General features: G+C 48.9%; 1 protein-coding gene across 1 annotated transcript; it reads left to right on the plus strand.

The window, feature by feature from the left end:
* The first annotated feature begins 10471 nt into the window (after window positions 1-10471).
* Window positions 10472-12439, plus strand: LOC121836335. The gene is made up of 2 exons (XM_042291214.1): window positions 10472-10543; window positions 10696-12439. Exons 1-2 carry the CDS (start codon window positions 10472-10474, stop codon window positions 12280-12282), a joined length of 1659 nt encoding a protein of 552 aa, XP_042147148.1. The 3' UTR covers window positions 12283-12439.
* Window positions 12440-12720: the final 281 nt, after the last annotated feature.

Raw genomic sequence — 12720 nt, forward strand, 5'->3', positions numbered from 1 at the left:
TCAAATGCGAATGTGCGTATGGGCCTTAAGGCAAGAGACGCGGTGAAACGCGACGAAAAACACGAATTCAACGCATCCGCCAAGGCGCGGACGGGAGAGCGGAGCAAAAAGTTGAAGCAACCTAATGGCGGCCACATCACGTGATTCCAAGATGGCAGCGCCCATGCGGCGGAGGGTGAAAAGGTCTATAGTGGCGGCGCCCTGCGAGCGACAGGTGCCGGGGACATATATGCGGAGGGCAAGTTCGTCTGCTTCTTGCGCAGGGGGTAGCGGTGACGTCAGAACGCCGAGCCCTGGTTGGCTGATCGCGACCCCCTATTTGCAACGTCGTCTGCTCGCAACGTTGTCTGCGTCTGTTTTGCCTTTCCTGTGACTTTCGGAATTGCAGAGGCCAGTTTTACGAAACGATCTTACGCCAAAAATGTGCGTAAGACAAAACTTAAGAACAAATTCGTATTCACGAAACGAAATTTTTGTAAGTTTTGCGCAGGTTACGACGAAATCCTACGACAGCTCCGAAGCTGTTTTACGCACTTCTTCCGGTCAAAACAGTCTGGCCGACAGCGTCGCGGTCGCGACGACCTACGGACGTTTATTTTTCTACGTGCGCTTCTCACGCGTCCTGACTTCAAGCAGCAAGAAAAAAGTAAAAAGTACTTGAAACTGACCACGACGAACAAGATCGCTGGATCCACAAAGACCCGGGAAAAGCTCCAACGGCCACGATTCCACCGAACGCGACCAAGCGAGCTTCGGCAGTTAGGCCTAGCAGGCACTCCGTGACTCGGCGACCGTCTTCCCACGACCGGCTGGCGTGCTGAATGGAATATTCACGCGCGACCCTTGTGAACCCTTCCCGTATTATACTTTGATCGCTGACCTCAATTTTACATTAAGAGGTCAATTTCTTCCTCTTGTTATCTCCTTGTTTCCCGAGGCAACGGTGACTCTCGCCGGTGAAAAAGCGGTGAATCTCCGACAGACGCAGGAAAGGTAAAGCAGCCATCGCTTTGACTAGCAGACGTAGAGCAGACGACGTTAACTGCGCCAACCTCTCGCCGCACACGAAAGGAGAGAAAAGGTATTTGGGAGGGAACTTGCGGACACAACACGCTCAATCTCGGTTCTTAGCAAACAAACCTCGGCGCCTCAGGACACCTCACCAGTGAGTCCTTCGACTTCCCTCCTTGATGCGCGTCTGCTAGTTGTTAGACAAAAACAACGTACCGCTCGGGTTATTTCGTCTGCCCTCTCTGAGAGGCGAAGTCGAGCTCGCTCGTAAAGACCTGCGCTTCCGAAAGTCGCAGGAAAGGTAAGACAGACGCAGACGACGTTGCGAGCAGACGACGTTGCAAAGGAGCAGACGACGCTCAGACAGGGGGTCGCGATCAGCCAATCAGGGCTCGGCGTTCTAACGTCACCGCTACTTCCTCTCTCATGCGCAGAAGACGAAAATCAGCCCACTTGCGAGGCGTATTCATTCGTTATGTCGCCGTCGGTTCTGGCAAGCCCAATACCAACGAGAAGACAAGGCCGGTACCTTTGCCCCCCATACGTCATCACAAGTGGTGGATCCAGGCAGTGCCGCCTAGCGTGCGTCAGCATTGCCGCCAGCGCGTCTGGAAGCGTCTCACGCGGCGACGCCAAAACTGACACGTCTGCCGCTTTGCGTCGTATCTCGCCAAGCTTCGGCGTGTTTGCCTCTTGGGGCGAGTCAAGGGTCCACTAACGATGACGTCATAAGCAGGCCTGGTCTTCTAGGTAGTATTGGCAAGTCTGCGTGGCACCGCGCAGCCAGTGTCGCGCGCGGGCCCTTGTCTCCGTTGTGTGACGAGCACCAGGGTGTAAGATAGACAGGTGGGGAAACGAGAGCCAAATGAGTAACCGCATTGTGTCCCCCTCGGTTTTCTCTTTTTCTGTGGCGCCATCTATGTGGAGCACTGCGAACTCTCATTCCAGGTGGGCGACCGGTGGCGACCGGCTAAACTGACGGAGATGGTTTCTCGTGGATTTTTGATGAAGGACTGTCGTGCTCTCGGTTTATTTTGCGCACTCTCCCATAAAGTTCCACGCAAATTCGATTCCGATTTTTTTCCTCTTGCCGCAGCGCCATCTGTCGCAAGTCGGGGGTACCCGCCAGCAGACGAGTACACAATCCGGTCACGGCGCTGTGGTAGGCTTCTATGGGCCGTTTCCCCACCTGTCTATCTTACATCCTGCCGAGCACGTTGATGAGTACACTACGCTCAGCCCTAATAAGCTTACAGTGCACGGTGGAATATGCTCGCTGGACGAGTCGTGCGTCTCCCATTCGCCACGTGACCACGCGCAGAGAGCGGTGGTCATATGCGATGAAAAAGGGGGGGGGGGGGGGGGGGGGGGGCGGTTGTATGGTTCCTGCGAAAGCGTGTTGTAGCTCCCGCCGCACTTTCAGTTTAGGGGTGGACGCAGTAAGGGGTGGATCCAGCGGCTTGTATATAATAAACGGGTCGCTGCTCGAAGTTTTTTGCACTACGCTTCAGCTGCGATCTCTGTAATGTCCATTACGAGGCTACCGGAACCAGAAAAGTCGTTTGCTACATCTCGGTCAAGTCTCTCTCTCTCTTCCTTTCCCTTCCACTTAATTAAGTATACCAAACATTTCCTTCCACAAAGTTCAGGACTTCGAGAAATGAGCAAAGATTGGAAACCGTTCGACGATAGACTCACACACAAGAAAATATAGGTTGTTTTTGTTTGTAACGACAGGGTGTATCGGCTAGTTTCTTCAACTAACTTGCGCCAAGACTTAAAAAAAAAAAAAAAAAAGCTGGAGCACGCCAAGGGTGTGGAACCAACGTAGCATTGGGAGCTTTATACTTGGTCTTGGTCTCATTTGGGAATCAGCTGCTGCTGCGATTCGATCAAGCCGGTCAAGCAGCACCCAAAGGGCATCGTCATCGTGCTCGTTTTCTTTGCGTGTTGGCTATCAGCAACTAAACCAATCACGGGCGGAAAAAAAAAAACGTAGTATCACGGCACATTTAGTGTGCGTGACTGGTTTAAACCCGCCAAGACAACGAGTGCGGTGACGACGCACTTTTGGTGCTGCGTGACTGGCTATCGCGTATATCGTTTTGGGAGTTATCGGAACGATCTACTGAAATTCCCAATCCCTTGCGCTTGACCCCCCTGTCATGGCACCGCAAAATGTTACCTAATTCATTTGTAGCAATTAGCCAGTGTGGTATACGTAGCAAAAACAAAATATAGGGAGTATTCACTAGACGCCATATTTGTGGGTGCTGTTTAAAAAGCATATGCTGATAGCGAGCTCACATGAATAGGCTGCTAAGACCGGCACCCTTGAAGGTGCGGAATGCACGCGTTGCAAAAGAACTGTGGAAGCTCGCCATCAGCACGCGCTCGGCATTCGCGCACACAGCTATGGCCGCCAGGGAATACCCCCTATGTTGACTCGCTCAATATAACTCTAACTCAATATATTTTGATTGACATCACATCAGCCATGCTCCTGTGCCCTTATACAATCTTGTGCGCAACAAAGACGAGGACAAAAGCAGAGAAAATTAAGAGGACACAACAAGGCGCCTTGTTGTGTCCTCTTCTCTGCTTTTGTCCTCGTCTTTGTTGCGCACAAGATTGTATAAGATGTCAAACCAACTCGCCCAAACAACCACTCTTCTCCTGTGCCCGTTCTTTTCGGCACGAGAACAAGTTAGATGGTGCCAAATGCATGCTGCACGAGGTACGCGCAGAGGAGTATGGTATGGAAGAATAGTGGCTAATGTGGCGTCAATGAAAACCACGTATTAAGCAAGTCTTTTTTTTTTTTTTTGTAGCGGAGTTGGTAAGGGCTACTTTTCCCAGTATCGTGTCCACAGACAAGTGGCGTGTCGACACAAAACTCCAGGCAGCTACCGCCATCTATGAGCGACGGCGGCAACCTTTCCAGCCTTTCCACTCTGGTTGCCGCCGTCGCTCATAGATGGCGGCATGCCTTTCCCTTCCAGAGTGGAAAGGCTGAATTTCTGTAGGCGTCGACCTAGAAGTCGTCCTCGAGGCCGTCCTTAAGGTCGTCCTAGACGTCGTGCTTGAAGTCGTCCTTGAGGTCGTCCGAGAGGTTATCCTCGAGGTCGTCCTAAAAGTCATCTTTATGGTCGTCCTAGACGTCGTCCTGGAGGTCGTCCTAGACGTTGTCCCTGAGGTCGTCCTGAACGCCGTGCCTGAGGCCGTCCTAGGCGTCGTCGTCTAGACGTCGTCCTCGATGTCGCCCTAGAAGTCATCCCTGAGGCCGTCCTCTAGGCATCGTCCCAGACGTCGGAAAAATAACAGCTTCGCTGGTCCTCCATCTTCACGTAAAGGTCCGTTCACACTCTTGCAACCGAGTACGACCGAGAGAGACCAGACCGGTTTTTAAGCCTCTTACGACGTCTTAGAACCAGCCCCGTAGAGGCGCATCCGGTTCTAAGAAGTCGCAAGAGGCTTAAAAACCGGTCTGGTCTCTCTCGGTCGTACTCGGTTGCAAGAGTGTGAACGAGCCTTTAAGTGGAAGGGCTCTACTTTTCTTTTCTTTCCTTTTTTTTTTTGGGGGGGGGGGGGGGTGAGGGGGTGGGGGTGATGTATTATTAGCGCAAATTAATTGGGTAACATTTTACATAGCAATTCGCGTGCAAACCCTCCACCACAAAAGTATTTAGAAACATGCTATCGTATCGATTTCGTCGAGGTAGCCCCTCTATCTTGGGGAAAAGGAGAAAAGTGGCGCCATTCATTGTTCTGGAAATTTTCGAGACACGTGCTGCGCACCACTTCAGGGAAAAAGCGTGGCGTCTGAAATCCAGCTCAGTGCTGCGCTGTGCCGCCATGATCTACCCAAGGGCCGCACGTTGCACGTGCCTCTTGCATCGACGTACCTTGCGCTACTTTTAAAACATGAAGGGGCTTTAGGTAGCCCTTGCGCGTCTCATGTTTTAAAGAAAGCGCGCCACCTTTAAAAATCACCCACGTGACTTTGTCGCCGTTCACTAGCGGGTTAATCACGTGGGACGACTTTGCGTAAGTGGAGCCAACGCAGGAGCAGTAGGGACGTTGTAGGGGACATCGGTAATCTCCGCCATTAAGGCCGGCGCTTTGAGGCTTTGCTATAAATATGGCTATCTCTTATTTTGTAATACCGAATAATTTTGCTAGGTCCTTTGCTGTTGAGCCAGTACTGAAGGCGAGCCTCCAGAACGCAATGCGAATATACCTCACCATGGAGAGTGACGTTCTTCGCAGTGGACATCGTAATCTACACCCCGAGACACGGAGAAATGAAATAACGGACGAGACGGCACAAAATCTCGAACACAGCTGGGTTTATTCGCAAGAGAACAGGAATATATGAGAAAAGAGTCAAAGTTGAGACCTGTCTGTTTTTTTCTGTTACTTCTGCTCTTCAAAAAATCCCCCAGTCTCAGGGTAAACGACGAAAAGGAATATATGGCCGTTCCCATGGACAGGAAAGAGGGGAGACAAAGGAAATGATGCCGCAAAGTTTTGAGGGAACTCAACTAGGCAGACCAACTACCGTGCGAACAGCAGACGTCCTCCGCCAAACCACCCGTCATGGTAACCTCCGTCAAGGCTATGTCAGCTATGTGAACCAAACGAAAGACAGCACTTTTCCCCTTTCCACCCACCTCTCGATAACAAAAACAAAAGCGAATACAAAATCTCACAAAAGAATAGAGTGCATAAAATTCAGCAATAAATTTTAAATACCGATGATAAAAAAAAAAAAAAAACATTTTTAACGCTTTTTTTTTTTTAGTTCTGCGGTTTGTTTGGCCGCAATCGAGCAGAATTTTGTACACGACTTCCTTGACACATGCAAGACTACGTCACCGGAAATCCCTCTTTAAAACTTCTTGAAACTCGTGAATCGAGGTTTTTAAAATATATGCGAAAAACTGTGAAAGTACAGAATTACAATTCTGTTCGGAGCGCATTCAGAGCCCTTGATAGGTCTTTCTACAATTTGTAACGTCAACCGCTCCAACTCTGCGGCGGCGCGTACCTTGTCTTCCCTATCCCTTCCCTGTGGACTGCTAGCGCGTATAAAGCCAGCTGCGCTTGAGATTTTGTGTCGTCTTATTCGTTATTTTATTTCTCAGAGTTTAGATTAACTACTATGTTTTCTAATCAGCTCTCCTGCACACCTTTCGCCTCTTGCAATAAAAAGTTCCTTCTGAGCTCGCGCTCCAAAGAGCGCGTGACAAAGAAATAAAACGTTCCAAGCAGCAACGTAAGCTTTTCCGACGCCAAATATCACTGGACGCAACTCCATGCGGAATGCACGCTACAAAGTCGTGTGGCAGCTTGCCGCCAGCACGCGCAATATCCCCTAAGGCATCCGTGGACACCAGAAGGCGCTTCCCTCTTTTAAGTCGCCGCCACCACATCAATCCTCATCAGCTCTTCCTACCCTTTCCAAGCTGCCGCGTGTCAAGTGTCGTCGCGTCCCTCGTCCTGTCCCAAAATCTGTTCCCGATCTTCCTGTTTGCACGGCTACAACAAAAGTACCACAATCCCCCCCCCCCCCCCCTTTTCCCCCAAAGGCCCCCTCACCTCTTTTTTTTTTTTATCTGTGTGTACTAAAACAAAAATTTCATAGGAAAAGAACGTTTAACGTGACCTTCAAGGGGCACAAACGATCTCGTGGCAAAGGCAAAGCAGTCCAGCAAACAAGCTGGTCAAGCCTGAAAGTAGGAGCCTCTAGGTGACAAACCTTCGGCGCCCACGAAAATGAGTCGAAAGAAAGGAAAAAAAAAATCAAAATACAAAGCAACAACAAAAAACACACACACAAAAAAAAGAGTTACCTACCGCCTGATCCCTGGACACCCTGGAACGTGGAGCCAGGGAGAGAGAAATAGAGAGAGAGAAAGAGAACAAAACCGAAGGAAAATAAAATCTAAAAAAATAAAAAAGACGAGGAGATATCCTGTTGCGCGCGGCGCGTGCCCGTGCGCAGCTCCCCGCGCGCAACTCAACTCTCAAACTCAACGAGTCAACGGTGATTTGCGCAACCATTGGCTGATAGATTGTGTGCAGATTCGCGGTTTCCTTCTTGTTTAGCTGGCTACGTCTGCTTTCGTAAGGCCGCAATGCGCTGTTGTCCACTGTGCTTAATTTCCATGTGGTGCCTTACTTGACGGGCTGTCTATCAAGGTAAGACGCTTTCTTTTTTTGTTTATGAACACGCTGTTAATTGACTAGAATGGCGTAAGCGCGCGTTGAACGAGCTGTGGCGGTTGAACCAGGGCACGTCTCGGACGCCAAAATGCGTGTTCCTTCGGAGACACAGGCTTTTTCGTGAACCGGCAGCAACCTGATTGTTCTATTTATTGCGTGTTCCTCAAATGTAGTGCGTGCATGTTTCTGTTACCTGCGATTAGAGCGCTGCAATTTTTTTTTTGTCATGTACTTTTTTTGTGTTGTCGCCATGGTGACACTGAAGAACGGTATCGAGCTTTGATGCTTGTGTTTTCCTATTTATCTGTGCACTGTAAGCAAAAATAATGACCGATAATCGGATTTCGCCTCTCCTGCCTCGCTGTACTATTCCTGAACGGATGTTCCATTACACTTACGACGAAGTCGTACTCGTGTAATGCGCGAGCCCCACTAGAGCGACAAACATCGACAGCGACAAGCCTCGTCTTTAGCGATTTCACAGACTTTGTAGAATAAAGGAGGCTATGCTGAAACACGAGCATCATGCACGCGAGGGTAACTTTGGCAGGTTCGCAAACACGCGTGCTTACTTCACGAGCACCGAACGACTAAACGCCTGCCAAATGTACTATCGCGAGTATGCTGCATGGGTCGCAGGCTTGTCGCTGTCGTTTGTTTCTATTTGTCGCTCTAGTGGGATTTTATTATGAGAACAGTGCTGGACACTTAAGTACCTTACTACCCCCCTCAACCTCCCTATCAACATATCTTCATCAATTAGGCTCTAAGCAGACGATTATGTACAACTGTGTACAACCCCCCCCCCCCCCCCCCCCAACTTTTTCAAGTTGTGGGGGGGGGGGGGGGGGGTTGAGGTGGCTGGGATGTCCATGACGGGATATGGAGAGGAGGAGGGGGTCAAAATGCATATGTATATTATAGGGCCGGCTGGGTTTTGGGTGGGGGGGGGGGGGGGGAGGAAGCTGAAGCCCCATTAGCCCCCCCCCCCCCCCCCCCCCCCCCCCGGCTACGCCCCTGGTATGAAAAAATTGTAAACATAAATTATACTGTGATACTGCGGAGTGACCTGAACAATATTGCCTAGCAACGTAGGAAGTGGCAGATTCACATAAACATAAATAAAACTAAATTAGTATATGGACGCATAAAACCACAGTTATTTCCAACTACATAATTAATGATAAAGGAAATAAACACAAATATCTTAATTTTTTACTCAACTGCCGTTGTTGGCAAGATCACGTTGATTACATCGTCAACCAGGCAAGTAGATCATTCGGGTTCATTAGAGCAACAATATCATTTAGCACCTCAAAATTAGCCTTGACTGCTTGCTCTTAAATCATTCGTCAGATCACAACCTGAGTATGCCAGGATTACCTCACCACTAAACTATACAGAATAAGGGAGTGCACTTCATATTTAAAGGATATTCATCATACATGAGCTTATCAGCACTAAAACTGGGAGCTAATTTACCTTTATTAGATACTATACTTTGTTTCACCTTATGTTGTACCGCAGCGAAGGCTAGAAGCACGAGCTCATGTCGTTGGCAGCCGCTCTTAAGTCACGAGAGCTTGTGCCGCCGAGATGTGCCCCAGAGCAAGGAGCTCGCGCTTGTAGCTTTTCCTGCGGTACATCATAGGGTGAAACATAGTATACGCGTACAGCTTCCCGTCTTTCATTCGTTCACAACATTTATTATCTTAATGCATCCCCCAAAGAGTGGGGACTATTTTCCTCTCATCGCATCTTTCCTAGGCTCAACCATTCTCATCACATATTCACCTATCTAACCGTCATACCAACCGATTTTGCAACTCCCCATTACAGCTTGCCATTTCAGACTGGAATGCATTGCCCCCCAATATAGTAAAAATTGCAGATAAAATAAAATGCAAATCAGCTTGTGAATTATTATTCTGTCCTCCGGATTGAAGCTTGTGTGCAGATGTTTCTTTGTTTCTTGACGCTCTCTTTTGTTTTTGTATGCGGAAGTTTGTCCCTTTAATTATTCCGTTTTTTTGTTATAATATGCTATGTACATCAAACCTTGCCTTTTTTTTTGCAACAAATTGTCCCATAACAATTGCCTTTACATGCCCATTTATATTTTACAGACATGCTTCTACATCCCTATAGCTAATTCGATCAGCCAGAATTTGTCACTTTACAGTGGAGTAAGAAGTTCTATTTCTCACTGTTGGAACAGGTGCATCCGACGTGGTGCCGGCATCAGCCATGAACCCGGATCCTTCGGTGCTGGACCTCAGTGCTCCCTTTGGCACACCAAGCCGCAGGACTGTTGCTCGCAGGGTGTGCAGCACGCCCATTGCTACTGGAAACGGCTGGTCAAGCCCAGGTGACCAGACGAATGAAGACAACTCCTCGCTTCTTGACACTCTGGATAGTTTCATTGAACAATACGGAACATTCTTTAAATCCTCTTCGAGCCCTTCAGTTGAACAGAGCGTCGGCCTTCCTGCTGCAGATGATGGGGCCGATGGTGTGTCTGATATGCTAGACTTTGTCAGAGCTGCTGACAAAGACAGTGATGAAGGTTCTGCACCTCTGGATGGTACTCTTCCCTTCATCAGTTCTTCTCATCTTGAGGCTCCAGAGCTTTCTAAGATCACGCGAGCCTCTCCATGGATTGTGAACGAGGATGGTGACAATGATTATCCTCCCTCCATTCGTCCTCTTGATGCACCTCAGATTTTCTGCCATCCTCCGGACTCTCCCAGTGCCGAGGACAGCAATGAGGATGCCCTTTTAGATATTTGTGAGCCCCTCATCATTTCTAGTGGCCTTCAGGCTACTCAGGCACATGAGAGCTCGCCATTGTTCAGACTTGCAAATGAGGATGGTGACGAGAATTTTCTTTTGTGTGATTCTCCAGACTCGCCAAAAACTGCGACCAACAACGAAGATCCTCTGCTGGACTGTCCCCTTTCTCTCACCACTCCTCGAGGTCTTATGGTTAACCAGGCACAGGCAAGCTCGCCACTACTCAGACTTTTTAATTACACCAGTGACGAGGATCGTCTTCTGTGTGCTTCACCTCCTCTTGTCGTTCCCTCCTTTGTTGGGGTCCCCCAAAACTGTAAAAATTCTCCAGAATGCTCCAGAAATATGAATGATGGTGGTTCAGCTCCTCTCCTTGGGTCTACTGAGTCTTACGAGAACCATTCAGGCCTGCCCTTAGTTAACAACAAGGGACATAAAGATGCTTCTCTACAGGATGTACCCCATTTCCCTAGAGCCTCCTCTCCTGGTGTTCTCCAAACTTGTGAAGACAGTGAGTTCTGTCAAGATGCCCCCCGTAAGACACAATCATGTGATGACTTTACAGCTCATGCCTCAAACAGTACTGGCACTGCTGAAAGTGTGCCTGATCTGCCAGCTTTGGATGACAAGAATGACATTGTTGCTGATATTCCTACAACTCAGCATCTTAGTTACAGGCACAGCCCTGTTTTTTTCACTGGCATTTTGGATTCGGTCAAAAAAGACTGCACTGCTGTCGGTGCTGTTTGCGCCAACAAGGACAGTAACTCCAGCAGATTTATCCTAGGCGAAGACTCCGAGCCTGTGGCACTGACTGAAGAAGTTAAGCTTGGTCCCCCAGAAGATCCTGAAGCAGTTTGTTCCGATGTGGATAGTGACTCCAGCACAGTTGTGCTCGATGAGCACTCCGAGCCTGAGGACATTGAAGACATTGACCTTAGTTCTGCAGAAGAAAACGACAATATGCTGCTCGCTGTTACTGATGAGCTTGATGAGAGTGGAGGCAAGACCCCAGCAGTATCATGTGAAGCGAAGGAGCAAGACTCACCTGCATGTTCCGTAAAGTCCACCGACACACTCCTCCTTGATATTGATAAGGAAGATCGGACTATTATTGTAGAAGACCTGCCTGAACAAGACACGACTCTAGTGAACTCTAGCCCCGCCGCTGAAGACCCTGATCCTCAAGAAAGACCTGCAGCTGGTGTGTTTCATCGCACTGTGGACCCACTGGACAGTGAGGAGGACTTGAGGCAAAAGATTAACAATATAAGGAACAGTGCAACAACTGTTGCTGGTTGCAGCAGCACTGTAAACGAGGGTGAATGCAGAAGTGTGTCCGACATAGCCGGTGCTCAGTTTTCCAAAAGTCGGGCACCATCGTCGTTTGTTATTTCGCACCTTCACGACTCGCAACCAGGTACAAGTAAAGCGGCAAGTGCTTTTCAGAGGCTTGATCTTGAACAACCAGGCCAGAAGCCACAGACCAGTGCTCCTGCAGCCTCGAGGCATGCTCCCTTCATGAGCGAGGACCCTGAAGAAAACAATGACAACGAGAATCCTGAATGGGAGAGGTTGCGGCAGCTGAGCACAGACGAGGAACGATACGAAGCCGTCCGAAACGTGTGGCATAACTCTACGATCCCAAATCCACACAGTGAACTTACCACCTTTCACTACAGGCGACAGATTCTGGGAGTGCAAGGCACCAGAAACACTCCAGTGTCGAAACAGCACAAGCGCAAGGCTTCACGTAACTGCAGCCACAGACCAGCGAAACGACAGCGCATGGACACCGATGTTTTCGACCTGAAACTGAAGGCTCTTCAAAGGAAACGAAGACAGGATTTTCAGAAGGCCCGGCAGGACCTTGAGTTGAACTTGGGCCAGCTTCAGTCTAGCATTCACCAAAATCAGCGTCGGGGCGACTTTCAGCAAGGCCACGGGTCACACCACCGCAACCACCATAGAGCTAACACTACCCCTTGGGACTTCAGGTACTACCAGCAGGAAGAACAGAGGCTGCATGCCCAGTTTGTGGCTCATCAGGATACCATCCATCAGAAATATTCTGCCAAAGAGAACAAGTTGTTGAGCGCTAGAGAAGAGGTGCGGCGTTTCGACAAATTTTATGTTGGTCTGCAGCAGGCCGATCCCACACTTCTGACGGAAGAGCAGCTGAAGGAGCAGCTGAACATGGAGAAGTTGCTGGGACAGTTCAGGCTGTGGTACAAGAATGCCAAGGACTAATGCTTTGTCGTTACCCTGTGTTTTTTTTAAGTATTTTTATAACAATTCCCGGGTGCTAGTGCAATAGTCATGAAGCACAGAGAGAAGCTCTTTCAAATACCCTGTTGCAATTTATATGAGCTGCCCACTTAATAAAGCTTATTGTGGTAGTAATAAAAAAAAATTTTCTTCTGGCAAATAAGTTAGCTGCTAGAGCAGATTGACTGGGTCGAACTGCAACTGCAAGCTGACACTGTCAAGGAAGCACCGATACATAACACAATAAGACCTCTGTGTTTGTTTCGTCCTGTAGTATGGCTCCCAGTCCTCGGTAAAGTCACTTAAGTTATTGCATGCTTTTGTTTCCTGAGCCCTAAGAAGAGGCAAAGCAAATTGTTGTGTGTATGTTTATACAGCCAGAAGTTAATCTGCCTCAGTGGGCGTCTGGTGCCTCAGCTG

Source organism: Ixodes scapularis, unplaced genomic scaffold (genome assembly GCF_016920785.2).
Source record: "Ixodes scapularis isolate PalLabHiFi unplaced genomic scaffold, ASM1692078v2 PGA_scaffold2__306_contigs__length_199485367, whole genome shotgun sequence".
Taxonomy (NCBI): Eukaryota; Metazoa; Arthropoda; class Arachnida; order Ixodida; family Ixodidae; genus Ixodes; species Ixodes scapularis.

Bases quoted from the DNA above. Each gene is read 5' to 3' on its own strand.
- LOC121836335 (XM_042291214.1), top strand. From the start codon at position 10,472: ATGCTTCTCTACAGGATGTACCCCATTTCCCTAGAGCCTCCTCTCCTG. The intron at 10,544-10,695 runs GTGAGTTCTGTC...CCTACAACTCAG, and splicing joins TCTCCAAACTTGTGAAGACA to CATCTTAGTTACAGGCACAG.